Here is a 26,841-nt window from a genome sequence, read left to right on the forward strand (position 1 = left end):
CCAGGATGATTTTGACATTCCAGTGAAGAATTTTATACCATCTTATTCTGTCATTGTTCGTTGTAAAATGCACTCCATCTGACTATATTTCTACATTTTCTCTGCTTTTTGGATAATATATATATTTTTTTCTTATTTTTGTGATTGGTACATAACATCAAAAATCACATGAATGATTAAAACGAGTACATACAGACATCTGAATTTTTGAACTCATCCGTTTATTCCATTTTGGTGTGGCTGTGAAGATGAGAAGGAAGGTTATGCTCAGTTCATCAGTTCTTGATCAACTTAAGAAGATAATAAGATTTACAGTCGTCACAGTGATGGTGGCGATTAGTGCCAAGACAGTTGAGAATATCAGTTGAGAATATGTTCAAGATCTTGGCTGTCCTGGATGCTTTAGCAGCAGCATCTGTGTCTCCAGCAGCAATGGCTTCTGTTACCTTGACGAAACAATTGCTATGATTAGTGTCATTTGAAAAAAATAGATTAATAAATGGATTTAGCACTGAAGGACATTTAATTGTAAACAGTAATATAATGTCTAATTATAATCGCATATACTGGTTATGTGACAGAGATGGAGGATCAAACAAGAAATGAGTTTACTCAATGGTGTAATAAAAGTAATGCAATATTGTAAATTTCACTTTGCACATAGTGGTGTGCTGCAACATATGTGAAGCTGTTCAGAATAATTTTTGTTTTTGTTTTGTATTTGAAAGCAAAAAAAAAAAGTATGAACAAATTAAAGAGTTATTCTAGTGAAAAGTTTCCTATCTTGTTAGAATAAATAAGAGCAGCAACCCCCAGAGGCATACAGCAGCACACAGTGTTAAAAACGGATCATCCAAAGTAGGATGGAGCAGCAGAGTTAGCGCTTGGTGCTCTGAGAGTCTGACCAGTTTCCATTTTTTTCTGTCTGCTTGGTAAGTTCCTCTGTCCTGGTTGGTTAGTTGGATGTGATGGCTGGAGCAGGACAGGATCCACATCCTTTTATCCATGAGATTCCTGGGGGTGTGTTCTAGAGGGACGTGTATCAATACTTATAGGGGAAACTATTTAATACCCTCTGGGTCTATTGACCATAAGCCATGAAAGATGTGTCATCGTTCCTTTTCCTGCAACATGACAGAATCTTCGAGTATCTTAAAAAAAAAAAAAAAAAAGAAAAACCCCAACAAGCTCTGGACTTACTGTTCACTTAGAATAGTGGTTATTCTAAGTTTAATAATAATTATTAATATTAATTATAATTATCCTGATGAAATTCTGATAACTGGTTTGGAAAGTCTCCAAGGGGGGAGGAGATCAGTGTCAGACTGTCTGCCAGATGATGAGCTGGAGACCTTGTGACGAAACATGAGTTCACATGAAAGCTGCAGCATGTAACTTTAACAAAAAAAATATTCTTTTACATATTTGTTGAAACTGTTACCATGTCACGACAGGATATGAAACAGATGATCTGTGAGAAAAATTAAGACAAATCAAGCTCCTCTGCCTCTCTCAGTGCAAACTAGAAAAACTTATGTAATTTATTAGTTTTTAAAAATATTTTTATTATGCAGCTATGTTTGATGTTATTTGAATCACTATTGTACTTGTAATTTAAAACAAACAAAATAAATTTACACATTTCATAGTATTACAGGTAAATAAATAAAAACTAGATTTAAATGCCAAAAGAAAAATAAATAGTTAGCAAAATCTTAGTGTCTAAATAAAGTCACTAGTTAAAATAACTTTTCTGAAATAATTAATATTTTAAAAAATAGAATATGGATGGATTCATGTCATACATAGGATTTGAAAATGTTGTCTTTTTAAAAGAAAGAGACCTAGGTTTTCACCTATTTTAGTAAACGTATCCAAGTATCCAGTGAGAACAACAACAACAAAAACACACACAAAAAAAACAACGTGCTGCAAATGAAAATATCAATAAGATAGCAACTCTTCATAATAAAACAAAATTCAAGTTCTCATTATTTGCATGGATGATGCGTTTTTAGCCACAAGGTGGCAGCACAGAACAAGGAAAACAAGAAAAGGAATTCGATATTCACTTCATATGAACATTCATTGATGTGCAGGGTAGAAGATTAAAATATATTTTTGACGTATTATCTTTGTATTTATGAGAACTAATAATAAAGTGTTGCTTGCTTAATCCTCATAGCCATTACTACGAATTGTTTGCTACAACAGTTAAAGCTCAAGTAACGGATGACCGTTAACGCCTCTGCGTCACTATGGTAACCCAATGCTAAAACTTGAGAAGTTGTGTGTTCGCCGCTTCGATGCAAAAATAGTACTCAAAAATACAGCCGATTAAAATCAGGGTTTAAAGTCCAAGACAGTGATGGAGAATTCCGAAGACCTGGACAGATTTCTGAGCAACGTTGACAAAATAGGTACGCATTGCCTCTTAAACCTCCTTTCATAAAGGACTGTTAGCTCACGTTTACCACTACCGAAACATTAACAAAAATATGGAAATATTAACAAAACCGTGGAAACAATATACCAGGGCAATTGTTTTTGAATTAATTTTACAGTTGTTCGACTTTCTTGCATTCTAAGTTTAATTATTCGACATTTAGTCTATTTTAGTGCTGTATTGCTTATATTTATCTTTTTTTTTTTTAGGTTTAAATCTATCCCCAGCCCGCCCTCTCCCCATCCTGAAATCAGTATTTTAATATTTTAATAACATTTACATTCATTTTAACTGCAAGTAGCTTTCTAAAAAATTTTTTTACAACGGTGGTAAATGACGCTGAAGTTAACTGAGTCGCAGCACATGACTCCATGGCTATGCTCATCTAATTACCGTTTACTAGAATAGCAAAAATATGGAGAAAATCCTTGAAGTTGTGAAGGTGCACTAAGTCAGAATAGAAGCATATGTGTTAGATTTCCATGTAACCAATTCATTTTTTTGTATTTACTCTTTTTACATTGTGCCCCTTTATTATTTTTTAATTGGCCCTTGCCCTATTTTACAAGGAGACCTTCTGTGCCAAAAGTAAAAGCCCTAGGGATGATCTTTGGCTGGTGTAGTTTTATGCTATTTTGTAATGTGCAAATCTTAATCCGTAAGATGTTTCTTGGTACCAAAAGCACATGAAATGATTTCATTTTCATAAATATTACAAGCTTAAATTAAGAAAAGTAAATGATTAAAGGTGTTTTCTTTTTTAGGTCAGTTATTGGAAGATTTTCAGTCCTCTGATACTGGAGTGCAGCAGAAAGCCGTAGCTAAAGCAGATACCTTAATTACCACCTTGGATGAACCTTGCAGGACAAAAGTCAACAAGACTACAGTCAACACAAGCCCAGTTCTTCAACCTTCTATGGTAAAAAAAACAAACAAAAAAATACATATACAGTATATATATATATAATGCTAAAACTTGAGAAGTTGTGTGTTCGTCGCTTCGATGCACAAGCGGCGAACACACACACACACACACACACACCCACGCACACACACACACACATATATATATATATATATATATATCACAAAGTCAGCACAGAATTTCACTCCCCCTCCTTGTCTGTTTTAAGTGTCTCTGTCTTTATTTTTACTCGTTTTCTGTTTCTCAAGCATGAACATACCATGCACAATTGTTGTGTTAAGCTGCCTACCAAGTATTTTTCACTTTAGAAAAAAATAATTAAAAAACTATATTTTAATCTTGCTAATCATTTTTCTTTCTTTTTACTTCAGAGTTCAAATACTAGCAGTCAAGGTGAGTAACAAAACATTATGAGCACTGGAAGTTTTTTTTTTTAAATACTGAATGAAATATTCTCTTTTTGCTAAGCTGATATTGTAGGTAAATAAAGTCAATAAATGTGGATTAATGAGAGCAAGGTGTTAAAGCTACTAATTCAACACTGAGCATTAGACAGAAGAAAGCCGTACATGATTCAACAGTGTTAGCCAGTGTTCACTTTTGAAATTTGTTTTGGGTCAAAAGTTCTTTTAACTAGAAACTAGAAAAACCAAGAAACAAAAACACAAGTTCAGAAAAACGGAATCGCAGATCTTCTCTAAGCTGGTGTGGAGAACATCTGTATGCTGAAAAACAAAATCACTGAGGTAACAGTCTTAAATTAACTTTACATCAGAAGTTTGCACTTAGTCTCAGCAAAGGAAAACTCATCAATGAATGTAATTTAAGCAGTGAACCCTCTGTACTCTGAATTCATGATAAGAAAGAAAAAAACAGGCTCTATGCTGGAGCCGGCGAAGACACAACGCAGGAGTTTTTTTTTTACATCACATCTGAACTCTTTCTTTGCAGAAATACCTTATAACAGCTTGATGTGTTTAAAGTGAAAAACACAATGAATATTTTCGTTTGCCAGCTGTTCTTTTCACTCTCTCTCAAAGTAACCGAGAGCATTAGCATATAACTCGATTTGGTTCATTTAAATTGTGTATGCTGGCTGTATTTATCACCTTTGCAGGTTTTCTTTAAACCTGAACAAAACGATCTAATATTTGAATTGTCTTTTATGTTGCTCTTTCTAATAAGAACATTTTATGAAGATTATGTCGAGAGACGCCAAAGAGCGGGGAAGAAAGAGAATGGTTAGACTAAAAGAGGCAACTGGTATGTTTTTGTCCTCCTTACATCATCTGGTGTTGTCTTGTTGTCGCTCTTTTGAGTTTACTCTAACGTCTTTATTAATGTTTCTCTGCTTGAATTACTGCAGCTCTCAAAGATAAGGGGAATGAAGCTTATGCCCAAGAAGATTATGAAACTGCAGTGAAGTGTTACAGTGATGGATTGGCTGTACTTAGGGACATGCAGCCACTCTACACCAACAGAGCACAAGTAAGTATTAAGCCTTAAAATATATCTTCTGCATATACACAACCCATTGATAATTGTTCTGGGTAATTTCAACTTCCTACCTTTTCTTACTTCCTCTCCCGTGGGAGATAAGAATCGTTCTCTAACCCAATCAACTGGGGCACTGTTGTTGACCCAGTGTTTGGATAAATCTACCCGACTTCTATCTCTGCAGCACAAACACAGGATTTTGTCACAGAAGTCTTTGAGCATGTTCAAAGTTGTCTTTCCTATATTATCAGAGCTGGCTGTGGGATTATGAAGTTACCTTAATACTGTTACATTGCAGCAAGATGGTTAATTCTGACCAGGGGGATTTCTGCGTGGAGTTAATTTTTTTTCCCTGGCTTCCTTTCATAGTCCAGAAATAGTCTTATTAGGTTGATTGGCATCTCCAAATTGCACTTAGGTTTGATTCTGTGCGTCTTTGATGGATTGGCAACCTGTCCATGATGTCCCCTGACTCTCATGCATTGATGTCTGGAATTTGGCACCACACGAGATAGAAGCAAAAGTAAGAACAAAAATAGTTAGGAAACTTATTTAACTTCTGCTATTTTACATTTTCATCAAAAGTGCATGTTTTAACAACAAAGCAGCTTCTCAAGATCAACAACTTCGAAAATGATGCTTTGCTTCTGACTAAACACAGCGACGACAATAACCGTCTCTGTTTCTGTGCGTTTCGGTTTTTCATTTGCCGCCTTCTGAATGTTTTGATTTCTCCAGGCCTACATCAAGCTAGAAAGATATGAAGAAGCCGTCATGGACTGCGAGTGGGCCTTGAAGGTAAAAAAAATATGGCATGGAATTCAGAAAATGTTATGCTTTGGTTTTTCACTTTTGTATTTTAATACTTGTTTATACAAAACCTGCGAATTAATAATGTTAAACAAATAAAGAAAATGTTAAATGACATATGATTGGCACTCTTATTCGAGGAGGAGTGAATGCTGCAAGTCAATGACTCAATGGAATCTACTGGGTTTCCTTAGACAGAAAACCTTTTTGAGCCATTTATAGTAACAAACTGAGCTTAATGCACTGTGTGATAAGTATGATTAATGTGAATATATGCGTGATTGAATTGAAATGACTTTTTTGTAAATTTCTTGAGATGACATTTGTTGTAAATTGGCGCTATATGCTTCGAATACTGGCCCGGGGTCCTTCTGCATGGAGTTTGCATGTTCTCCCTGTGCATGCATGGGTTTTCTCCGGTTACTCCGGTTTCCTCCCACAGTCCAAAAACATGACTGTCAGGTTAATTGGTCTGTCTAAATTCTCCCTAGGTGTGAATGTGTGTGTGCATGGTTGTTTGTCCTGTGTGTCTTTGTGTTGCCCTGTGACAGACTGGCGACCTGTCCAGGGTGAACCCGCCTCTCACCCGAAACGTTAGCTGGAGATGGGCACCAGCACCTCCCGACCCCACTGAGGGACAAGGGAGTAAAGAAAATGGATGGATGGATGGATGGATGGATGGATGGATGGATGGATGGATGGATGGATGGATGGATGGATGGATGGATGGATGGATGGATGGATGGATGGATGGATGGATGGATGGATGGATGGATGGATGGCGCTATGCAAAAAAAACTAAATTGAATTGGCAGATTCTTTAGGAATCTGCCAATCATAATGTTTTGTTACTCACCTTGACTGCTATGCTACTTTTCAAAAACATTTTCAATCCAATAAACAGTAAAGTATATGTTACATTAATCCATTCTTTTTATTGTCAAATCTGAATGTGGACATATTGCTATTTTATGGTAGAGCTACTGGTGTTCAAACGTGAATTGTTCACATGTTTCCGATGAATAACCTTTAATGATAATTTTCTTTGCCACCTCAGTGTAATGAAAGATGCATAAAGGCTTATGTGCATATGGGGAAAGCATACCTGGGTTTGAAGAACTATAATGAGGTGAGCATAATTATCTCTCATTACATCCAGTTACATCCTGTCACTTTAATAGTTGCTCTAAGTAGACATATATGTCATCCAGACATACCAGAGACAAGTCCAAGCTGTAGTTGTTAGAAGCCTCAAGTAAAAATCATTTTCATAAAAACTCCCAAGAATGAAAACATTATATGTAATCTGAGTTCTATCTGATTTTAATTTAGTCAATATCTCCTCTGGCATCGCCTGTCGTAATCATTTTAGCCTTTCGTTACCAAACAAGCTGATATCTAATTTTAACAGTGTGAAAAATTAGACCTATTTGGAAGATAATTGTGACTATTTTGTCTCCATACTCTGTGTCAGTCTTGCTGAGATGTCTTGAGGACGCCAGCAATGCACTAAATGTATTTAATTATGAGATTTTCCTTTGTTTCAGGCAAGAAGCTGCTTTGAAAAGATACTGGAGATTGAACCTGGAAAGGAAAGCATGGTAAAAGGTAATAACAATTGTTTTAAATTAATTAGGCAAAATCTACTTTATAAATTAGAGGCATAAATAGAAGAAAGCTCTAAACTGAAACTAGTTTTGAAAGTTTGTTCACCTTTCATTCAATAATCTTACTAACTCCTGAAGATTAGTGAGTCATCTAGCTCACATTGAATAAGCAATGTTGTTGTTCATTTAGTGGTCAACTAAGTGAAATGTTTCGCACACTGATCATTTGCATGAATATCAATAACTTTATGACTGTAGGGATGGAGTGAATAATATCAATCACCTTAAGGCAAGAAGATTTTTCCAAATTACGCAGAATACATACTAAAACAAATTAGACATACATCTTCTCTAATATTTAGAATAAGTTTCCTCTAGAAGTTGTTTTGTTGCTGTCAACAAGTTTTTGACATGACTATGGCTTATCTTTAAAATTAGTTGGGCAATACTGATGCCTTAGGCAAAGTTTCTCAAATTTTCAATCAGGTTTATTGAAGGGCCATTTACTGTTTCTGACTTTTTTGCTGCCTCTATTAATAGCAGTGAAAAAGCCCCATAGCATGGTGCTCTAACCACCATGCTGGACAGTTTTCTTTAGTTTAATTAACTCATCTTGGCTTCTCTAATCAGACTCTTTCTTTCTGAGAATATAGAAATAAAAAACTGGTTTGTCCACTTTAGAAGCTGCAAATTTTAGTCATTGTTGAATGTTTAGCTTTCAAAACTGAGACAAATTTCTTGATTCCTTTGTTGATCCTAGACATTATAACCATTTTTTTAAATCTAAGGGTCCAACTGTTGAAACCTGAACACAATGAGACACTCCAACGAGGCAATAATCCCACAGATCTAACACAGCCCCTTTGAACTGCATAAAGCAGCTAAAACATAGCTTCTGGAATGGCCACGGGGTCAAATGTGGTTGATTCTTAAAGGCTGGTTCTGGACATCAACCAATCCAATGAAAATATTAGCATTTCTGATAAGAAATGTAACTAAATACAATCAGGGATGCACGCATTTATTTAAATCTCTATACATCTTTTGACCCTGTGTGGATTTCAAACTAGTGAGATTAGCAAATACAAAGTTTTCTCTGGGACTACATTTCATCTCACTGTCATGTTAAGTGCAAAACATATCAAAGAACTTGAAAATCGATGACTATGTCCTCCAATAAGAGAAGATGTGTATAAATGCAATAGCGCAACTTCCATCATAACTGATGTATAATTTTCTCTTTCCTCTGTCTTTTTATCCCCCTTTGTAGAATATTTGGACCTGGTGGATTTAGAAGAGAAAAAAAATAACCAGGAGACGGATGCAAAGGAAAAACTTGACAAAGGAGATGGAGAGGCCACAGCGGTACCCCAGCTGCTGGAGAAGCTGTCTAGGCCCGGCCAGATGCCCCTCTATTACTGTGGAGGATTGGAGAGCCTGTCACAGGCAGTCACTGACTGTGAGTGCTCCTCGAGCTTTGTGCAAGTCTGTTTTCCCTCTAATCTTATTGAGCCTATACCTTCCACTCATTAACCTGCTTAAATGGTTCAATCCATTTGCTGTTTCTTTTAGCCTAAAATAATAGCAGAAAACGAGGCGTAAAATCTTATCAGCCAGTTAAACAGACACGAAGGAGAAAAATGACTAAGAATATTGAAATGTGTCCTTATTTTGATAGTTTTTTTATTATAGAGAAGAATAGATGAAAAGCTCATAATGAGCAGTAACATGATAGCTGTACAGTGGAAAAATACACATGGTGTTCAATTGCTGGTTAACATTTTAATCTGTTGCTAAGAGCTTGCGCGTTTCTGGTAACCAAGTGCCATGAAGTAACTTTTCTACCAAATTCACCAAATGCACAAGTGGGATAAGGTAAACAGTATTTCAAAAGAGCAGAGGAAATCTTACGTTTTTTGAACAATAACAATGTTTGTTGTTAATCTGGTGCTAGGCTAAGAGATGAGCGCGTTTTCTGGCAACCAACGAAAAAGCTAACGGAAAAAAAAAACATTTACATTTTTCTGCAAAATTCACCAACTGCACAATTCTTGTTAAGTGGTGTAAGACAAGTAGGTTTTCAAAAGAGCAGAAGAAATCTTATGTTTTTTGAACAATAACAATGTTTGTTGCTAATCTGTTGCTAAGAGATGATCACGTTTTCTGGTAACAAAGTGCCACAAAGTGAACATCAGATTTGTATTTTTGTCTTGAATGTCTGTTCTATAATATATTTACCACCAGTGACATAAAAAAAAAAACAAAAAAAAAAACATTTTCAGTTCTCTGCAAAATTCACCAACTGCACAATTCTGGTAAAGCAGTACAAGAGAAGTAGTATTTCAAAAGAGAAGAGGTATTCTTATGTTCTTTGAACAATAACAATATTTGTTGTTAATCTGTTGCTAAGAGCTTGCACGTTTCTGGTAACCAAGTGTCACGAAGTAAATATCTGATTTTTACTTTTGTTTAATGTCTGTTTTATATTCACCACCAATGACAAAAAAAAGAAACATTTTCACTCTTCTGCCAAATTCATCAGATGCACAATTCTTAAGTAGTGTAAGACAAGTAGTATTTAAAAAGAGCAGAAGAAATCTTATGTTCTTTGAACAATAACAATGTTTGTTGTTCATCTGTTGCTAAGAGATGAGCACGTTTTCTGGTAACCAAAGACCATGAAGTAAACATCTGATTTTTATTTTTGTGTTGAATGTCTGTTTTTTATTTACTACCAATGACAAAAAAACCCCAACATTTTCACTTTTCTGCCAAATTCACCAACTGCACAATTCTTGTTAAGTAGTGTAACACAAGTAGTTTTTCAAAAGAGCAAAGGAAATCTTATGTTTTTTGAACAATAACAATTGTTTGATGTTAATCTGTTGCTAAGAGACGAGCACGTTTCTGGTAACCAATGAAGTAAACATCTGATTTTAACTTTTGGAAAATTTACCAACTGTAAATTTCTTGTGTCTAAGCAGATAAGCAGTATTTAAAAAGAGCTTATGTTTTATAAACAATAATTACTTTGGTATTACTAAATGAGCTTTTTTTTCTGGTAACAAACTGCCACGAAGTATAAATCAGATTTTTAATTTTATGTTGAATATCTGTGTTATAATATATTTACCACCAATGACAAAAAAAAAAAAATCCCTTTTCTGCCGAAGTCACCAAACACACAGTTCTTCTTAAGTAGTATAAGATAAATTGTTATTTCAAAAAAGCAGAGGAAATTTTATGTTCTTTGAACAATAACAATGTTTGTTGTTAATCTGTTGCTAAGAGATGAGCATGTTTCTGGTAACCAAGCGCCACAAAGTAAACATCTGATTTTTATTTTTGTGTTGAATGTCTGTTTTTTATTTACTACCAATGACAAAAAAAAAAAACATTTTCACTTTTCTGCCAAATTCACCAACTGCACAATTCTTGTTAAGTAGTGTAACACAAGTAGTTTTTCAAAAGAGCAGCAGAAATCTTTTGTTTTTTGAACAATTACAATATTTGTTGTTAATCTGTTGCTAAGAGACGAGCGTGTTTTCTGGTAACGAAGTACCACGAAGTAAACATCTGATTTTTACTTTTGTCTTGAATGCCTGCTTTATAGTATATTTACCACCAGTGACAAAAAAAATCCCAAAAAAACTTCTCTGCAAAATTCACCAACTGCACAATTCTTGCTAAGTAGTATAAGAGAAGTGCGATTTCAAAAAAGCAGAGGAAATCTTATGTTTTTTGAACAATAACAATATTTGTTGTTAATCTGTTGCTAAGAGCTTGCACGTTTCTGGCAACGAAGCTCCACGAAGTAAACATCTGATTTTTATTTTTGCGTTGAATGTCTGTTTTATAATATCTTCATCACCAATGACAAAAAAAACCCAAAACCATTTTCAATTTTCTGCTAAATTAATCAACGGCACAATTCTTGCTAAATAGTAAGTAAGCTAAATAATATTTAAAAAGAGCAGAAAAAATCTTATGCTTTCTGAACAATAACAATGTTTGTTGTTAATCTGTTGCTAAGAGATGAGCACGTTTTCTTGTAACCAAGTGCCACAAAGTAAACATCGGATTCTTACTTTTGTCTTGAATGTCTGCTTTATAGTATATTTACCACCAGTGACCAAAACAATTAATAAATAAAATAAATTACTTCACTGCAAAATTCACCAACTGCACAATTTTTGTTAAGTTTTATAGAGTAGTATTTCAAAAGAGCAGAAGAAATCTTACGTTCCATTTGAATACACTGCAGGTTGTGGTTGAAACTTGGCAGAATGTGTAAAAATCAACTGGTTGCAATTTCTTTGTTAAGCACTTTATATTTCTTTGCATTCTTTTTTTGTTGGAGAAATTGCTCAATGTAAAACCAAATTTGATTAATTTGTCACCTGGTACAAACTGACCTGTAGAAATATACTTGCTACCAGTTTTGCTTGCTGAAGCTGTAAGGGCAGACAGATCTAGAGAGAAACACATGCTGTAAACAACCAAAACTTATAATGTAAGGACGGCGGTGTCCAAACAGAACAATACATTTATTCTCTTCCATTTTCAATAAACTGTGAGTCCGGTATCTTCCTGTTCCTGTTAACTTTGAGACATGAATTTATTTGCAGTCTATCGGTTGTCGTCCTAGTTAGCAGTATAAGACATGCAAGCTGTTCAAGCAAAGTAATACCTTATAGGGTAGCAGAAACTCTTTGAAGATTTCCACAAATATCTTGAGTCCAATTTTGCGATCCATCGGTGACGTCTGTGATCTATATTAAAATCTTAGTGGAACACCCGCATTTAACTCTGCAAGTAACGTAGCCATCAAGCTGATGCTGTTCACTGGGTTTTATTTCGGAATAATTTGAGGACATCTCTGTGGTCAGGAGTCAAGCAAAAATGTCAGGATGTGGCATCCTATTTAGTATTGTCAGGTCGAGGTATTTTTAGAAAAAAAAAACAACAACTCAGAGTTCTTCACATCTGAGTTATGGTGGCAGTCAACTTCTGTTTTCTGTTAATTATGAGATCATCTTCTTTGGTCTGTAAAATTGTACAAGGGTTAGGGTTTTGATCAGTGTTTTCTAAACCTCAAGAAAGGATTCTCAAAAATTGCATTCCATCCACAAAACTAAACTATGTCCAATTACATGAAAGTTGAATACTAGACCAACATGTCTTTTCTTAAAGCTACTTAAAACCGGTAAATACAAGCACATTCAATTTGGGTTAGAGCTCTGATTCGCACTCCAGCTGACAATAAACATCCACTTAAACAACAGTAAATCCCTCAATTCCCTTTGAGGGAGGATAATCTCATCTGATTGCTTCGCCTTGATTGTATCTTGTTTCTAAAGGCTTCCATTGTGTTGAACCTAAAAGTCTTGGGCAGATATTGCTGCCTTATTTCTCAGAGTAAAGTAAAGAATAACTTTAAGCGGACATTTTAGTTTTGTTTTGATTAAATATTTTAAATTAAGCACAACATGCTTTGCTAATGAATAACGTCATTATATAAATCTCCCTTTAAAAGACTGCTGCTTTTAAGGTGTAGTTAGCTAACATTATACTAAAATTAGCTAGTAGATTAGGATAGGATAAATTAATAAATGACTTACATCCATGTAGCCAAATAGTTTTTTTAAAAACTTTCAGACAATATATACATTGGCTTTCTGTAAATTAGAATATGGATTCCTTTGCTTTTTTTTAAATCAGATTAAATGTACCTTTTAATAATCACAAACTTTAAGCAGGTATTAAACACACTTTTCATAATGTTTTTTTGTATTTTGCTACACTTTATTGTTCTGATGTAATATTTTTAATGCCATTTAGTTGATTTTTAGTGTGTAGGTAAGTGGAAACTTTAGCAGACAGACTGTGCGTTTTATTTTTTTTAATTCCTGCTCATCTTCAGATAAATTATGTTTTTTTTGTTGAGCAATAACTTTTGGCTGTCAGCTGAATAAAAAGATAGACAACAAATTATATTCTTCTTGAAACTGTGACCTTGAATGGTTAAAATAAAGCCATTTTTAAATATGATAGATGCATAATCAATAATTGACCGAAGCACCAATGGCCAAAGGAAACTCATTGATTGTAATGTTCCAGCTTTGTTGAACCTTCACGTTTTAAATTTCTGAACAAAGAACATTTTTCTTTTTTTTTTTTAAAGAGGAAACTTTGTATATTTTTAATGAGCAAACCTTTGAACACTGGCAAAAACACACCCTCTGTTTTTGGTTAAATTATTCTAACCTTCAAGTCATGCTGTAAGTGGGAGCTAGCCATTTTTTATCTGAATCCTCTCTTTTAATCATTGCTGATATTAATATATCAAACAATATGACTCACTTTTTGGACTTCACGTGTCATTAAAAGCAGGACGGAAAGCTCCTCTAGTTGTATGCTGCACACAATTTACATTCTCCTTTTCTTTTCCAACACTGAATCTCATCCAGTGAGCAAAGGTAAACCGAACAAGGAGAAAAGTGTCGTGTTTCTGTAAAGCCTCTCCACCTCTGGCTAATGAATGGTTTTCTGTCTTCCTTCGCTATCTGCTCTTCTCTCCTAGCAGATACAGGAAAGACTCTCTTCAGACTGAACAATGGCTTTAGTATCATCGGCAGCAATGACGTGCTGAAGAGGTAAGGAGACCACTGGGAGAGGTAACCCTCAATTCTCAGTGGAGCTTTGACAGATGGACAGAGAGATGGGGACATACAGAGACGATGATGGCCTAAACTAGAAAGATCATTCACCTTCCCCTCTGTCTCTTTCCAGCTGTTTGTGTAATAGCCCCAAAAATAAAAGATGATCACTCAGGAGATGGAGCTGAGTGCGGCGCTGAGGAAAAGGCCATGTGTTTTTGTCCTAGAAAGTGGGAGTGTTTTGTACAAGATAAGAATTATTAGTCCCTCATGACAGATCACTAAGGACATTATTAACTTGTCACTGCTCTCCATGTTGTCATTATTAGCGCTGTCATGAATCACGTTGGAACACAGTGTCCGGGAAGTACAAAGCGGTAGAAAGCGCAAAAAATAATAATAAAAAAAAACAATGTCGGCTTAATTTTAGCTTCAATTTGTCAGGGAGAATGGTGATGTGAGGGAGATACACCAGTCAAAACCAATCAAACATAACAAATGAGGCCACTTTCAATATTTTTTCCAGCTATACCATGATCTGTCACTGCCATGATGTTAAAAATGTCCACAGTGATTAGATATTCAGTGGAAACTGGTACAGAACTTAAGTTTCGTTTCACATTGAGGTCACATGTCTCCAGAACAGTTTTCCTTGAACCTATTATTTTACTTTTTCTGCCAGAGTTTCCCAGACTGAAAGTAATTTTTATTAGCTAATTTAATCATAAGAAGGAATACTTGAAATATGAGTTGTTTTCTTCACAGCTGCTTGCTGCAGGAAACTGATGATCTGCTCAGCCAAGAGTTGTGTGTTTCAGTATTGAAACTTTGGAGGATCGTTTGTCATGAAAATGGTAGGTGCCCAAAAGTTTCCATTGCTCTAAATAAATTGGAAATACAAATATTATTCTGTAATTTGCTGTGATTTCTCAGCTTTTCAGTGTTTAGTAAAGTCATTATTTGTTTCTATGTGGTGCTTCCTGTTTTGTACTCAGTTTGGCTTGTTGTGTCAATGCCAATGAATAATTGAAGTCACATTTCGACTACGTGAGGTCACATGTTTCCAGAACTGTTTTCCTGAAACCTTAACCCCTCCTATCTATTTTACAGTATTTCCACAGTGAGTTAAGATTATAACCTAAAGATCTGCGCCCATAACTTTTGATTAAATTCACATTGATTACATATAAAGATTAAATGAAATAATTTCTACCTGAGGGGTCTCAGAGAATTGTAATGATCCACAGATTTTCAATAGTTATGACCTGTGCCCTATTCCTGGATGCTTAACTTTGCATCTCAGAATTTAAGTATCCTAAAGTGCTATTATAACATTACCCTTTTATATCTTTAAAATGGCATGGAGGAGGGTTTAAGTCCAATTCTGCACAAATCCTGAAAGTTGAAGTCGGCAATTCTTTTCATCTATTTAATTTATGTTTCCACAGAGGATTCTGCTGGAAGATAATTGAATGTAAGCCATGTGATATTCTACATGACATTGTGTTTGCAGAACTAAATAAATATTATAATATAAATATTTCATACAATTTAAAGTTTTCAAAACTGAAAAGTTTGGCCTCGGAGACAACTGGGACAAAACAATGTGATTGTTTTGCTCCAGGTGAATCACACCCGATGTAGCGACATCATCCTGTTTATGCAATCGAATTCAGAAACTGTCAGTTCTGGCAAACCCATTTCTCATTCAGGTTTTTCATTTTCATTTCTCTCGACAGTCCAAGAAAACCAGAAGATCCTGATGAAATGTCCTCTTGCCAGACAGTCTGTTGTGCAGCTGTTAACATCTGATCATGCCGAAGTTGTGAAGGAATGCTTGGAATTACTGAGTTTGTACTCAAACACTTTGTATGGCAGACGTTTGGCCATTGACAACCTAGACCTGCACATGTAAGACTTTTATTCTTGCTATCAGTTGACGCCTCTCGCCACGGTATTTGTTGTACACAAAACAAAGAGGCAGTGCAGGGGCCAGTTCAGACGTCTGTGAAAGGAAATGAAGGTTCACCTTGGGCTACATGTTCACCATTGCCAGCTTTTGTACTGGACTTCCTACCCTTCCAAGAGGTTTTCTGTTGTTTCTCTAATAACAGTGCTTGGTCGTTTATTGGTTTTTCATTGTATGCACTTTGCCATCTAATTAGATTTTCAAAGAAGCAGGAATAATTAGTTGAACTTTTATTTAAATTCACAATCATTAAAATTACCTGCAAATTCCCTTTACATTAATTATGGAGAACTGCATATGGGATAGATATTATTTGGTATGATCCCCTGTCTCTTTATCTCTTTAAAGGTTAGTGAGAAACCTCATGAGGTGCATCTCTGAAGCAAAGCGGCAGCGGGGGATCACAGCAGTCTGTATTCTGGAAACCTTTGCTGCCGAAGATGGGTAATAATGCTGAACGTCTCATCAGATGTCTCTGGCTTAGTTCTCATACTGAGAATGCAATCTCAGATATTTAGAAAAAGAAGAGTCAACTGTTTTTCTGCACACGTTATATCCTTATACTGCATTTTAAAATTGTTTCGCAGTAAGAAGCAGTCCTTAAAGGAACACAGTGTGTGGCATTTTTAATAAATCAACAAGTGCCATCTAGGTGTTAATGTCACATGAAGACAGAAGACGTTCTCAACTTGTTTCTCTCTCTGGGATCTGCTGGAAACAGACATGAAAGGACATCTCAGGCTCTCAAACACAGCAGGAAATAAGTCGAGCTGTCACGCCGTAAAATGGGTGGATCAATTTTCCTTCTCTGTAGCTCAGAGAGGGTTTTAATAAAATGTGTATCTAAAAGAAATGTCCCCTCCATTGTAGAAACTGAGCTGAGTCAATGTAGGTATTTTGTCGATGTGTAGAAAGCTTATTGAAAAAAAACAAAACAAAAAAAAATAAATTATTAAAAACTGTCTAAATGTTTGGATACCATAAAAGACCAATAGAAAAATGTGCTGTTATGTCCATGATGACGGCTTTCAAAATCACAGAGAAGACTTCACAGTGACAGCAGACAGCCACTGTTAGAAAAAGATACTTGCTAGAAATGTTCTTGTTTTTTTGCAGATTTCGGTTGAAGCTAAGAAATATGTTGACAGATTCTGTTGTTGTTCCACTCAAGACAATACTGGTAAGACGTTGCAGTCTTAAATTTTATTTTATACATAGTTATCTGAGTAAAAAAAAAAAAAGGGATTACCTCATTTTTTTTACAGGGAAGTATCAGCAAGTCTAATCAACAGGTCCTTACATCCCTCATATCAGCCGTCGGCTTTCTGGCAAAAGACGAAGTAATTCGTCAAAACCTCGCTCATCGGCGAGAATGTTGGGAAGCCTTCCTCACTGCTATTGTAAGCACACAGCTGCAGTCTGTTAACATTGTTTGGAGAAGTGCAAATTGCTGTTCACTGTGTTAGATGTAGATGCTTTAAAGAATCTAACACATCAGCAAAGTGTTGTGAGTGTTTTTAAAGTTATTTTAGGTTATGCTCTGCTTCTCTGCAGAAGCAGTGCGGTTCATCTGAATACAACGACGTTATTCACCTTATGCTGGGCTTGATTATCAGCCTGTCAACAGTCACTTCTTTGACTATACAGGTAAGACAGTTAACTTGAGAGATGTTTATTTGAGAAACAGTGTTGTTATGACTTAGTCAGGAGCATGAAGGACTTGGTTTCATTTTCAAGTGTAGTCTAAGCATACAGCGCACCTCCGTAAATCATTTAGAAAGTTGAAGCTATTTTCAGGAGTTGACTTCTGTAATTTATCTAATTACATTACAGGCTATCTCAAAATCAGAGTACAACTAACCAAAACCCAGCAAATATTTAGTCCTTTAAGCCAGCTTTCACCTGAAATAAACCTCTAAAAAGGAATTTTGCAGCATCACATTCAGTTGTCCAATTCGTACATCTTAGCACATAACTGAAATTGACTCTTAAATCAGAGGCCGTGCCGTGTATAAAAAATGTAATGTGTGACTTCAGTCATTTAAAGGTGCAGTGTGTGAAAACAAATTTGTCCTCTTTTAAAGGCGCATGCTGTTTCGCTCTGTGACTGCTGCCTCGACCTGCTGGAAAACGCTGACGAAGAAATTGTAACTGTAAGAGAATATTACATAAGAATCTTTCCTAAAATGAATAAAAAAATAACATTCCTGTAATGAATGAACAGGTAACAGATGTGCTTGAGGTGTAATTTTAGAGGAAGCACCTCTTTCCTGATTGGTGCTTCTCAGCCAGTGTTGATGCAGGAATGGCATTTCTGTCCAGTAACATTAGGTTGTTCCTCAAAATCCTAACAAATTTCTATTCATCAGAATAAAAAGTGTGTGTCAGATTATTAATACATTGAGAGAGTTGGGCACTTATCTCAAACACACATACTGTGACGACTGTGTGTCACAATTTGAAACAGAAACAGATTATCTACTCAGCCACATATTGTAAGAATTGTTTTTGAAACAGGTAGAGCAGGTTAACGTCGACTTTCTTCAAAAGTCTGGTCAATGTCAGGAAACCATCATTCTGACAATAAAGGTCAAATATTCAGGCAGAACGATGGCAGTCATTTTTGCAACTTCTCAAGTTACATTTGACCAAATTTTAGTGAGGATCAATGTACAAATTTATATAAAGCCATCATGTTAAAACTGTATGGATGACAAAAAATATCAAAATTATTAAAATGTGGCTTTGACAGAAAATTGTAAATGCCCATATACAAGAACGGCTGAAATGCATGTTTTAAAATCCTAATTTAATAACATTCATTCCTAAGATTTGTGTATTTAAGCCTCTTGACTGGACGTGGGATTTTTTTTAAAAGTTCTATACTTTTGTAAATTCACCTTCATTCAGGTAACCCATGTGTCTCAGTTTTGGTGTTCATTCATTACAGGAATGTTATTTTTTTATTAAAGGCATATTGTCTGACATTACTGCATATGGTTGGCACCTTTTCAGCCAACCATCTAACTCCAGGGCAATATTCATCCAGTGACACCCATTCATTTGTCAAAATGGGGACTGGTAGGCAGCTTGTGGTTAAGTGCCTTGGCCAAGGGAATTTCAGCAGGTGACGGGGACGAAGCTGGATTTCATCCTACAACTTTACTTTAAGATGGCTATTCTTTCTACAACCATTAATCTGCAATCTGAAGATGGTAGATTGGGGTGATGATTAGCTGGGTTTAATTTTAGTGTTGATCAGAGATGGAAAGTTTTCTCAAATGTTTTTTTTTTCTTTCTCCTGTGGTCCTGTTGAATTTTCTGACACGCCCTCCCCCTTTGACAAAAGTGTTACTTTAGCTCTTGTAGAGTAGCGAGAATGAATTAAAGATGTCCTACATATTTTTCATGCCATTATTTCTTTTCCCTCTGCTGGAGCAGCTCTTTATTTACCTTCTTTTCTCTTTGATTCCTCATGAAGGTTTATCATGAAAGCACAGCAGAGCTGTTTTCCCCCTGTCTGCTACATTAAGGAGATAGCTTTGATGAGAAGAATCTAAAAAGCGTGTGTGTGTATGCACGAGATAAGAAGTGTCAAAAAAATATGGTGTCACTGTAACGGATCTGAACAACAACTCAAAGCGCTTTTAAAAACGCATTAACACTACTCTAACCCTGCAAAACTAGCTGATTACATATCGTCCTACTGTCGTAAGAATAAGGATTACGTTAACAGGTTACAGTTGAATTACCGGGAAATCTGATATCACATCGTTGGAACTCTGTCTCTGGTTTCTCATAAAAAAATATGTTTTCTTTATAATAAATCAAAGTTTTTGCAAAGGTAATTATGGTAGAAGGATTTAGAGGCTTTTTATTTTTTTTACGCCACATTGTTTTTATTAAGTCATCAGTATTGAGAATGTACTTTGTCTTAAGAGGAGACAACTCAGATTGTCCGTTTCCTCTGTTTCTAAGAATAAGGTCTACTTTTCACTAAAATAACCAATTTGAAATGAAAAATTTAAGACATTTTATTCGTTAAGCAAGGAATCGGGATGAAATGCATGCAGCGGTTTTAGAGTGAAAACTTTGTTATTGGACAGGTTCATTTGCATGACACACTGGATTACACATATGGCTCCAAAATAAAAGTTGATGCTACACTTTGACTGTGTCATGCAAATGCACTCTTGGAGCCTTTTGCATATTTTCTCATTTAACAACGTAGTGACTACATGACACCTTTTTGATAGGCGGAGAGAAAGATTCCAAACTTGAGGACACCAGTAATACTAATAAGACGACGCTTATTAGTTTACCGTGCCCTTGTGGTTAAATTTCTTTCAACACTTAATCAACTATGTTTTTCTACTAAGTACTTCTGATTGTAAAAAATGCATTTCTTTCATTTCTACACCAAAGTCCTCATGCGACTGCTCACTAATAATACAGCCTCTGAGGTCTTTACAGAACAGTTTTTGTAATATTGAGGTTGAATTGCACTGAGGTGACTTGTTTAGAGGAATTGGTTTGGTTTTTGAGTATCCAAGTAAAGTGATCTGTATTAATGCACTGTAAATTCAGATTTTCTATGTAAATAAAAACATAACTGTGTAATAACTGTGTAATATGTTCTTACACTAAGCACCGCTCTGTTTTTGGCCTATTACAGCAGGTCTCAATTAAATACGTTGAAGTTATTTGCTTCACCCGGGGGTTATGTTCTTGGTTGGTCTTATTTCCCACTCCCTTTTCTATCGCCTTTATTTTTGCTTTGCTGTTTCTTTCTCTTTCTTCATCTTCTAGGAGTTTATTTTCTAATATCAACACTCTTCTTTACTCTCCAGAGAGCCATGGGTGTGTTGAGCACCGTCCTCCCTCAGTCCTCTGAAGCTGTTCAGCATGCTGTTCGAAGGAAAGTCATTCACACCATATGCCGGCTGCTGAAGGTATTTAACTGTGTAGACGGTTAAGTCTGTCTTTTTAATTACTTGGATTTAAAAGGCTTTCGAATCTTGAGATGACACATTTTTAACACACACACTTAGGCACGTATTCTAAGAAATCTGTGCAGCTTTCAATAAAAGCTGTACCAGTATAACAAAGACACAGCTCACTTAAAGAAAATGAGCTTCACTTCAGACTTTCACAAAAGAAAAACCTGATGGAAAAAAATTTACATCATTTTCTATGTTGCTGACATTTTATCTAGCAGACAGTAGGGGTTTAACATTGGAGGGAAAATAGTGCCTAGTTCAGGGGTCAACAAGTCAAGTCCTGGAGAGCCGTTATTACGCAACTTCCCGCAATTGATCTAGTACGTAAACTCTGCCTATTACAGTCGTTATATTTGGGGATGTCAAGAGGTGGCGCTCTTGCCTCCTTTACTGTAGTTTCCCATGTGCTCAAGAAGAAATCGTGAGATAAGAGAAGAAGTTTGGGTGAAAGTTAAATGTGATGTTCTGCGAGCTACTGTGGGAAAAACAATCTAGGTTCAGAAAAAGAGTCTTGAATAAATAAACCGAGAAGATGGTGAAAAAGAAATGGTTTAGTCACACTTCCATTATTCTACTCATGAAAGAGCTGCGCACACAGAACCTGTACTCTGCCTCTCTCTCTCCTTCCTTTGTTTTCATTTGATTGCCAAAATATGCAGAAAATTATGCAATCTTCCCACAGATAGCTTAGACTTTTTTTTCAAGTGGTACCTAATATGAATATAACACTGAAGGTCAAATTAGAATGAAAAGACAAAAAAAACTAGCTAAATTGATTTACAGAGAAATAGCTAAAACAATAAGATAGACTGAAAAACTCATCTTTAGCATTTATATAGTAGCAGTTTCATAAATGTAAGATGAAAAATAATTTTATTCGTTTTGTTGTTCATGACATCTGACTTTTTGTCTAGAGTCAGTATAGAAAACATCCTGCTTGCTTATTCATTTTTGTGTGTGTGTTTGTTTATGAAGGGAAAAGGTCAGACTGCCACCAAATTTGCCGTGAAGACATTGACGGTTTGCACTGCAGTCAGCGACACGGCAAGGGAAGAGCTGGTGAAGTCTGACAAAAGTGAGGAATGATTGACATGTTAGCATTAATAGGCTCTTTCATTAGTGAAGTACTAAAGGGTTGACCTCGGAGACAGAACTGAAATAAACACTTTTTGATTAACGTTATTTAGCTGAAATCAGATTTTTACAAGAAATGTATAAAAATGCACACAACCTATTTTTTTGTCTCGTTGTGATATTTAATCAGACTAAATGTTTCCAGTTTTAGGATTTTTAGAATTCAAACAATAAATTGTATTAATTTAAAAAATGAAGCAAGAGAGATTTTTAAATTCTCAAAAGTTCACATACTCTAAGATTCTTATGACTTTAAACAATTTGGGAAAGCAGAGACTTTCAGGCTTCTGATTGGTTAATTCAATCATATTGAAGATAACTGGAAATGCAACAGTAACATCATAACGTAACATCTCAAACATACTGCTTTGTTGTGTTTCATTATAGAAAGATCAAAAGAAATCTGACCAGATATCAGAAAATAAACACACAAAAAAACTGGGGACATTCATGAGTCTAATCCACCCTTGGGTAAAATTTCTAGATGCTTGAAGCTTCAAAATTTGTAAACAGCATGGAAAAATGTCCAGCCATTGTAAGGGTCAGTAAAAAGAAAGGTTCAGAACAACAACAAAAACTTGTTAAGAAGCTGGCGGATGATAAGACAGAAAAGAATAATGTGCGAAAATATTGAAGCAAAATTTTAAGACATCAACCTGGAAATTGAAGCTTGGGTTAAGATAGATCTTTCAAACAAAATAAAAATCACCCTGAAAATACTCCCAAATGAATTAGTTACGTTCTCACGATTGGGCTAAAATTCCAGCAAACTGCTGTGAGGAGCTTGAAAGAGTCCCTAAACATTTGACCCAAGTTCTGAGAAAATGCAATTAATTTTCTGACATAGAAAACAGTTTATAGAAATTCTAAAAGAAAAAAAAAACAAAGCACAATTCTAGCTCACCTAAAAAAAAAAGGAAAGGTTTTTTCTGATTTCCCTTCATCTGTTTATTAATGATTGTGACTTTCATCATTGTATGTTTTCCTGATATGGTTTCCACCTGTTATTTCGTGCAGAACTCTCCAATTTACGTCGTTTGCTGCGTTCCAACAGCGATGAGGTGATTTCAGGAAATGCAGCTTTGTGCTTGGCCCACTGCTTTGAGCTGGAAGGAGTTGCCACCCACCTGCTGGGTACTGATATTGTGCTGCTTCTGCTGCGGCTCGCTGCGGGGGAGCCTAAGAAGACAGCTGTGCAGCAAAATGCAGCCATTGCTCTCGGCAAACTGTGTCAATCTGAGCCCAGGTAACACCTCACCTCACAGATCACTAAATATGATTTACATTCTGAAAGCTAATGCTATTAAAGTTTGAAATGGTCTCAAAGTGACGACGGAGCTCTGACGGAAGAAGCTAAACATAAAACTAATGTGTGATTTTGGGTTATTACTACTTTCTGAGTGCATGTCTCTTTAATATTCCGAATTGTCAAGACTGAACACACATCTCTTTTCATGAATAATGAGTAGGTGTGTTTGAACTGTGCATATTTTTAGACCTTGCAGCTTGATTCTATTAAAACCCATCTTGTAATGATTAAAATGCAGAGTAAAGATACATTAGTAGGGCTTTCTCTGGATTCCTAAAGTACATGCAGTTCATTTGTTTTCCCAAATATAGTCAATCAAATAACAATTTCATCAGCGTTTTTAAAAAAAAAGAGAATTGAAGCTGAATTAAAATGTTCACAAAGGCAAAAGCATCCATTTCTTTTCCTTGGATGGCAACCCACCCATTCTCAAAATGTGGAAATGTTTTCTTGTGCTTTTTGAAAAAGGAAAAAATAAATTAAAAAATGTATTACTGCTGGTTAGCACAACTGGCTGGCAGCTGTAGTTTGTTTCTCCCCTTCCAAATCCCAGCAGGCTACTGACTAAAGAGAGGGAATGAGATCAATTAAAAATTCAGCATTAGTTTTGTAATTAGTCTCCTCTGGCTCTGTTCCCTGGATTATTTCCCCGTGTCTCTTGTGTCTACTGCTAGGCTTAAACCACAACCCGCCATGTCAAAATGTCAGAGGCTTTTGTCTTGGCTTTGAAAAGATTTCTTGTTTATTTGAAGTGGAGCTCCTGCTGAGTATTTCTGAGTGGTCAGTGTCTTATCTGCAGTTAGCAGGAGACATTGTGATCTTAAGCTAGCGAATTACCAGCATCTTACTCAAAGAAAGCAGCTCAAATGTTTTCTTGTGCTTTCAAAAACAATTGAAAATGTTTAATATTACTTATAATGCAAGAGAGAATTGTTTAAATTGTCTTCGTTTTGACTGCCATAGAGCATCTTTGCTGCTATGCAAATGTTGCTTAAATGTATCCTGATACCTACAATAGGTATCAAAAGTTGTTTTGTCTCTGTTATCACCTTCTGATACTTGCAGGTGTCTTTTTCAGATCAAACATGTCATTGCTTATGTAATGACTTTTTGGTTTGGATTTGCAGTTCTTATGCGTGATCAATAAAAGTATCAACTAATTTCTGTTTCAACCGTAATCTAGATCTGCGGGTGGATTCTTAGATTATCCTGTCTGTGTATACCTTCAGTTCTTGGAATTTTTTTACATTATCAGGTAGTAAGTAATTGAAGATGACAATTTTATACAGGTTGCTAAATTATATTTTTTGTTTTGTTATTACACAAAGTTGTATGCTGAGCAGTTGTCCTTTCTTCCAAATAAGTAATAACCAACACCAGATATTTACATTTATGCGGATCCAACTGTAGTGTCCTCTATCATGGATAAAATAGTGTTATGCTTAGTTTTAACAGCTTAACCTGAAATCAACATTAAAACCTCGTTTAAGTGACCATTAAACTTTGATTGCATTGGTAATTTCAGAAGAAACACTATTTTTTGATAATAAACAGCTTTACCAGACCACTTGCCATTAGTGATCAACCATACAGAGTTGATCAGTATAATGATCTTGTTGGTCACGATAATCTTGGAACAAGTTTCTGATATAGGACCATAGAACGATCATAAGCCAGATGTTGCAAAATGCAAGTAAACAGCTGGAACTGGTAGCAAATGAAGTCTTGCCTGCATAGCGACTCGTCCCAAGTTGGCCCAGCTACAACCGATTTTGCATTCTCCTGTTGTTCCTTTTGCTCTCCAGGATTTTACCTGTCAAACATGATGCACATGTTTCAGTGGGTATGCTGTTTATTACCCAACCGAGGGCAGGAGAAGAACCCAATACCGGTTGGTGGTTATTTAGCTCAGTCTGGAGTGTCGTAGCAACCATCAGATGCAGACCAAGTGCAGTTTGCATACATTAACCATGTTTCAGCAACTCCCATTGGATGCTCATCGCACACAATGGCCCTCAGTAAATTCTTGGTCTAGCTAAAATCACGGTGGAGTGTCATCTTTGGAATATCAATGCAACCAATCCTCTAGTTTGTGTATCTGCCAAAAAGAGTTTTTATCCTCGCAATCAAAGGAAAAGGCACTGTGCATAACAATGTGGTCTCATACCTTTTTCTAACTTATTTCTATTGCATATTGCATCTGAGGTTACTGATCTGATCTGTTTGCTGATCACACAGATGAGGTTATGCATGCTTGCATGAGTTGAATTATTGAATTTCACCTGAATTATGTTGCAATTGGATCAACATTGTATTCCATTACACAGTCACTGAAATCTGGACAATTTTAATTGGACAATTTGGGAAGCATAAGCACGATCAGGAAAAGAGAGGTTCTCTTTCTACGAGATGAATGTGTGTTGGTGAATTCTTCCAAACCTTCGCTGACGCTTGGTTATAGTTCCAAGCTGTTACAAACCCTTTTAGGAAAAAAAAAGAGGCAATTTTAATATCACTCTGTTATAAATGATAAAACAGGTACAGGTATGTTGGCTAAAAGGATTTCTTTGTTGAATCGGCAAAACTTTTAACTGGGTCAAAGTCTTTTCGTTCTGCCTCCTAACACGCCGCTTCTGCATTGGCCTGCCTTTGACCTCTACATGCAAGCCGTCGTCCCACTTCAGCTGGGAAAGAGTCTCTCTTCCTATCGTGTACATTTAGTCAAATGTTGTGAATCACAAGGCTCAGGGACAAACTGTCAGACTTGCTTTAATGGTACAAGAGCATCGCTTGATATTTGAGAGCAGCCAACACCAAGCACAACTGTGTGTCATTCTGTAATAAATGCTCTAATCTGATGGAAGTGTCCTTACGTCAGTGTCCTTTTTGAAGGCCCTAAATGCACCTTGGGGCTGATAGGCTTGGACTTTGTTGAGGATGAGTTGATTGCTCTGTGGCGAAGGTCACGCAAGTGTTTAAATTGAATGCCAGCACACTGGACACTTGGACACTCTGTCAAAATATTTTCTTTAAAAAAAAAAACACTTTTTTTCTTTATATTTTCAGACATGTGCACAAACTTCGAGAGCTTCATGGCCTTGAGATTCTGCACTCCTGTGTGAAACTCATCAAAGCAGAGCAGTAAAAATACAATCTGAAATGTTTTGATATGCAGCAAAATCTCGTTTTCTTGTGTTCAGTATCGAAAAGCTTTTTTTTTTTTTCACTCGTTCATACTTATTCAAATGAAATTGCATTGAAGATGTTTTCTCATCATTAATGATTCTGATGTAAAGGTATATTTATTTGTGACCTAAAGAATTAAACATATTGATAAAAAATATCTTCATGCTTGTAATCATTCTGTCTACATTAACAAGATCACGTCCATTAGCACTTTGTTTCATGACATTTCTGACTAATTAGACATTTTTTGCATATATATATATATATATGCAAAAAATGTATATAATATAAAAAAATGT

The 26,841-nt window shown here is 35.7% G+C and overlaps 1 protein-coding gene across 2 annotated transcripts; it reads left to right on the top strand.

Annotated features, from left to right (window-relative positions):
• Positions 1 to 2,117: 2,117 nt before the first annotated feature.
• ttc12 (tetratricopeptide repeat domain 12) lies at positions 2,118 to 26,699 on the top strand. 2 transcript variants are annotated; one of them, XM_008425678.3, is made up of 21 exons: positions 2,118 to 2,420; positions 3,211 to 3,365; positions 3,743 to 3,764; positions 4,557 to 4,634; positions 4,738 to 4,859; positions 5,607 to 5,666; positions 6,736 to 6,807; positions 7,226 to 7,286; positions 8,556 to 8,744; positions 13,869 to 13,941; positions 14,710 to 14,798; positions 15,684 to 15,855; positions 16,262 to 16,357; positions 17,030 to 17,093; positions 17,179 to 17,313; positions 17,468 to 17,560; positions 17,998 to 18,066; positions 20,764 to 20,865; positions 21,889 to 21,988; positions 23,065 to 23,293; positions 26,423 to 26,699. In XM_008425678.3, exons 1-21 carry the CDS (start codon positions 2,369 to 2,371, stop codon positions 26,499 to 26,501), a joined length of 2,112 nt encoding a protein of 703 aa, XP_008423900.1. In that variant the 5' UTR covers positions 2,118 to 2,368; the 3' UTR covers positions 26,502 to 26,699. The 2 variants fall into 2 exon arrangements, with proteins under 2 accessions (XP_008423900.1, XP_008423901.1); XM_008425679.3 differs by having other exon boundaries at positions 2,120 to 2,420; positions 13,872 to 13,941.
• Positions 26,700 to 26,841: the final 142 nt, after the last annotated feature.

This window comes from Poecilia reticulata, chromosome 13 (assembly GCF_904066995.2).
Source record: "Poecilia reticulata chromosome 13, P_reticulata-male-v2, whole genome shotgun sequence".
NCBI classification, from domain to species: domain Eukaryota; kingdom Metazoa; phylum Chordata; class Actinopteri; order Cyprinodontiformes; family Poeciliidae; genus Poecilia; species Poecilia reticulata.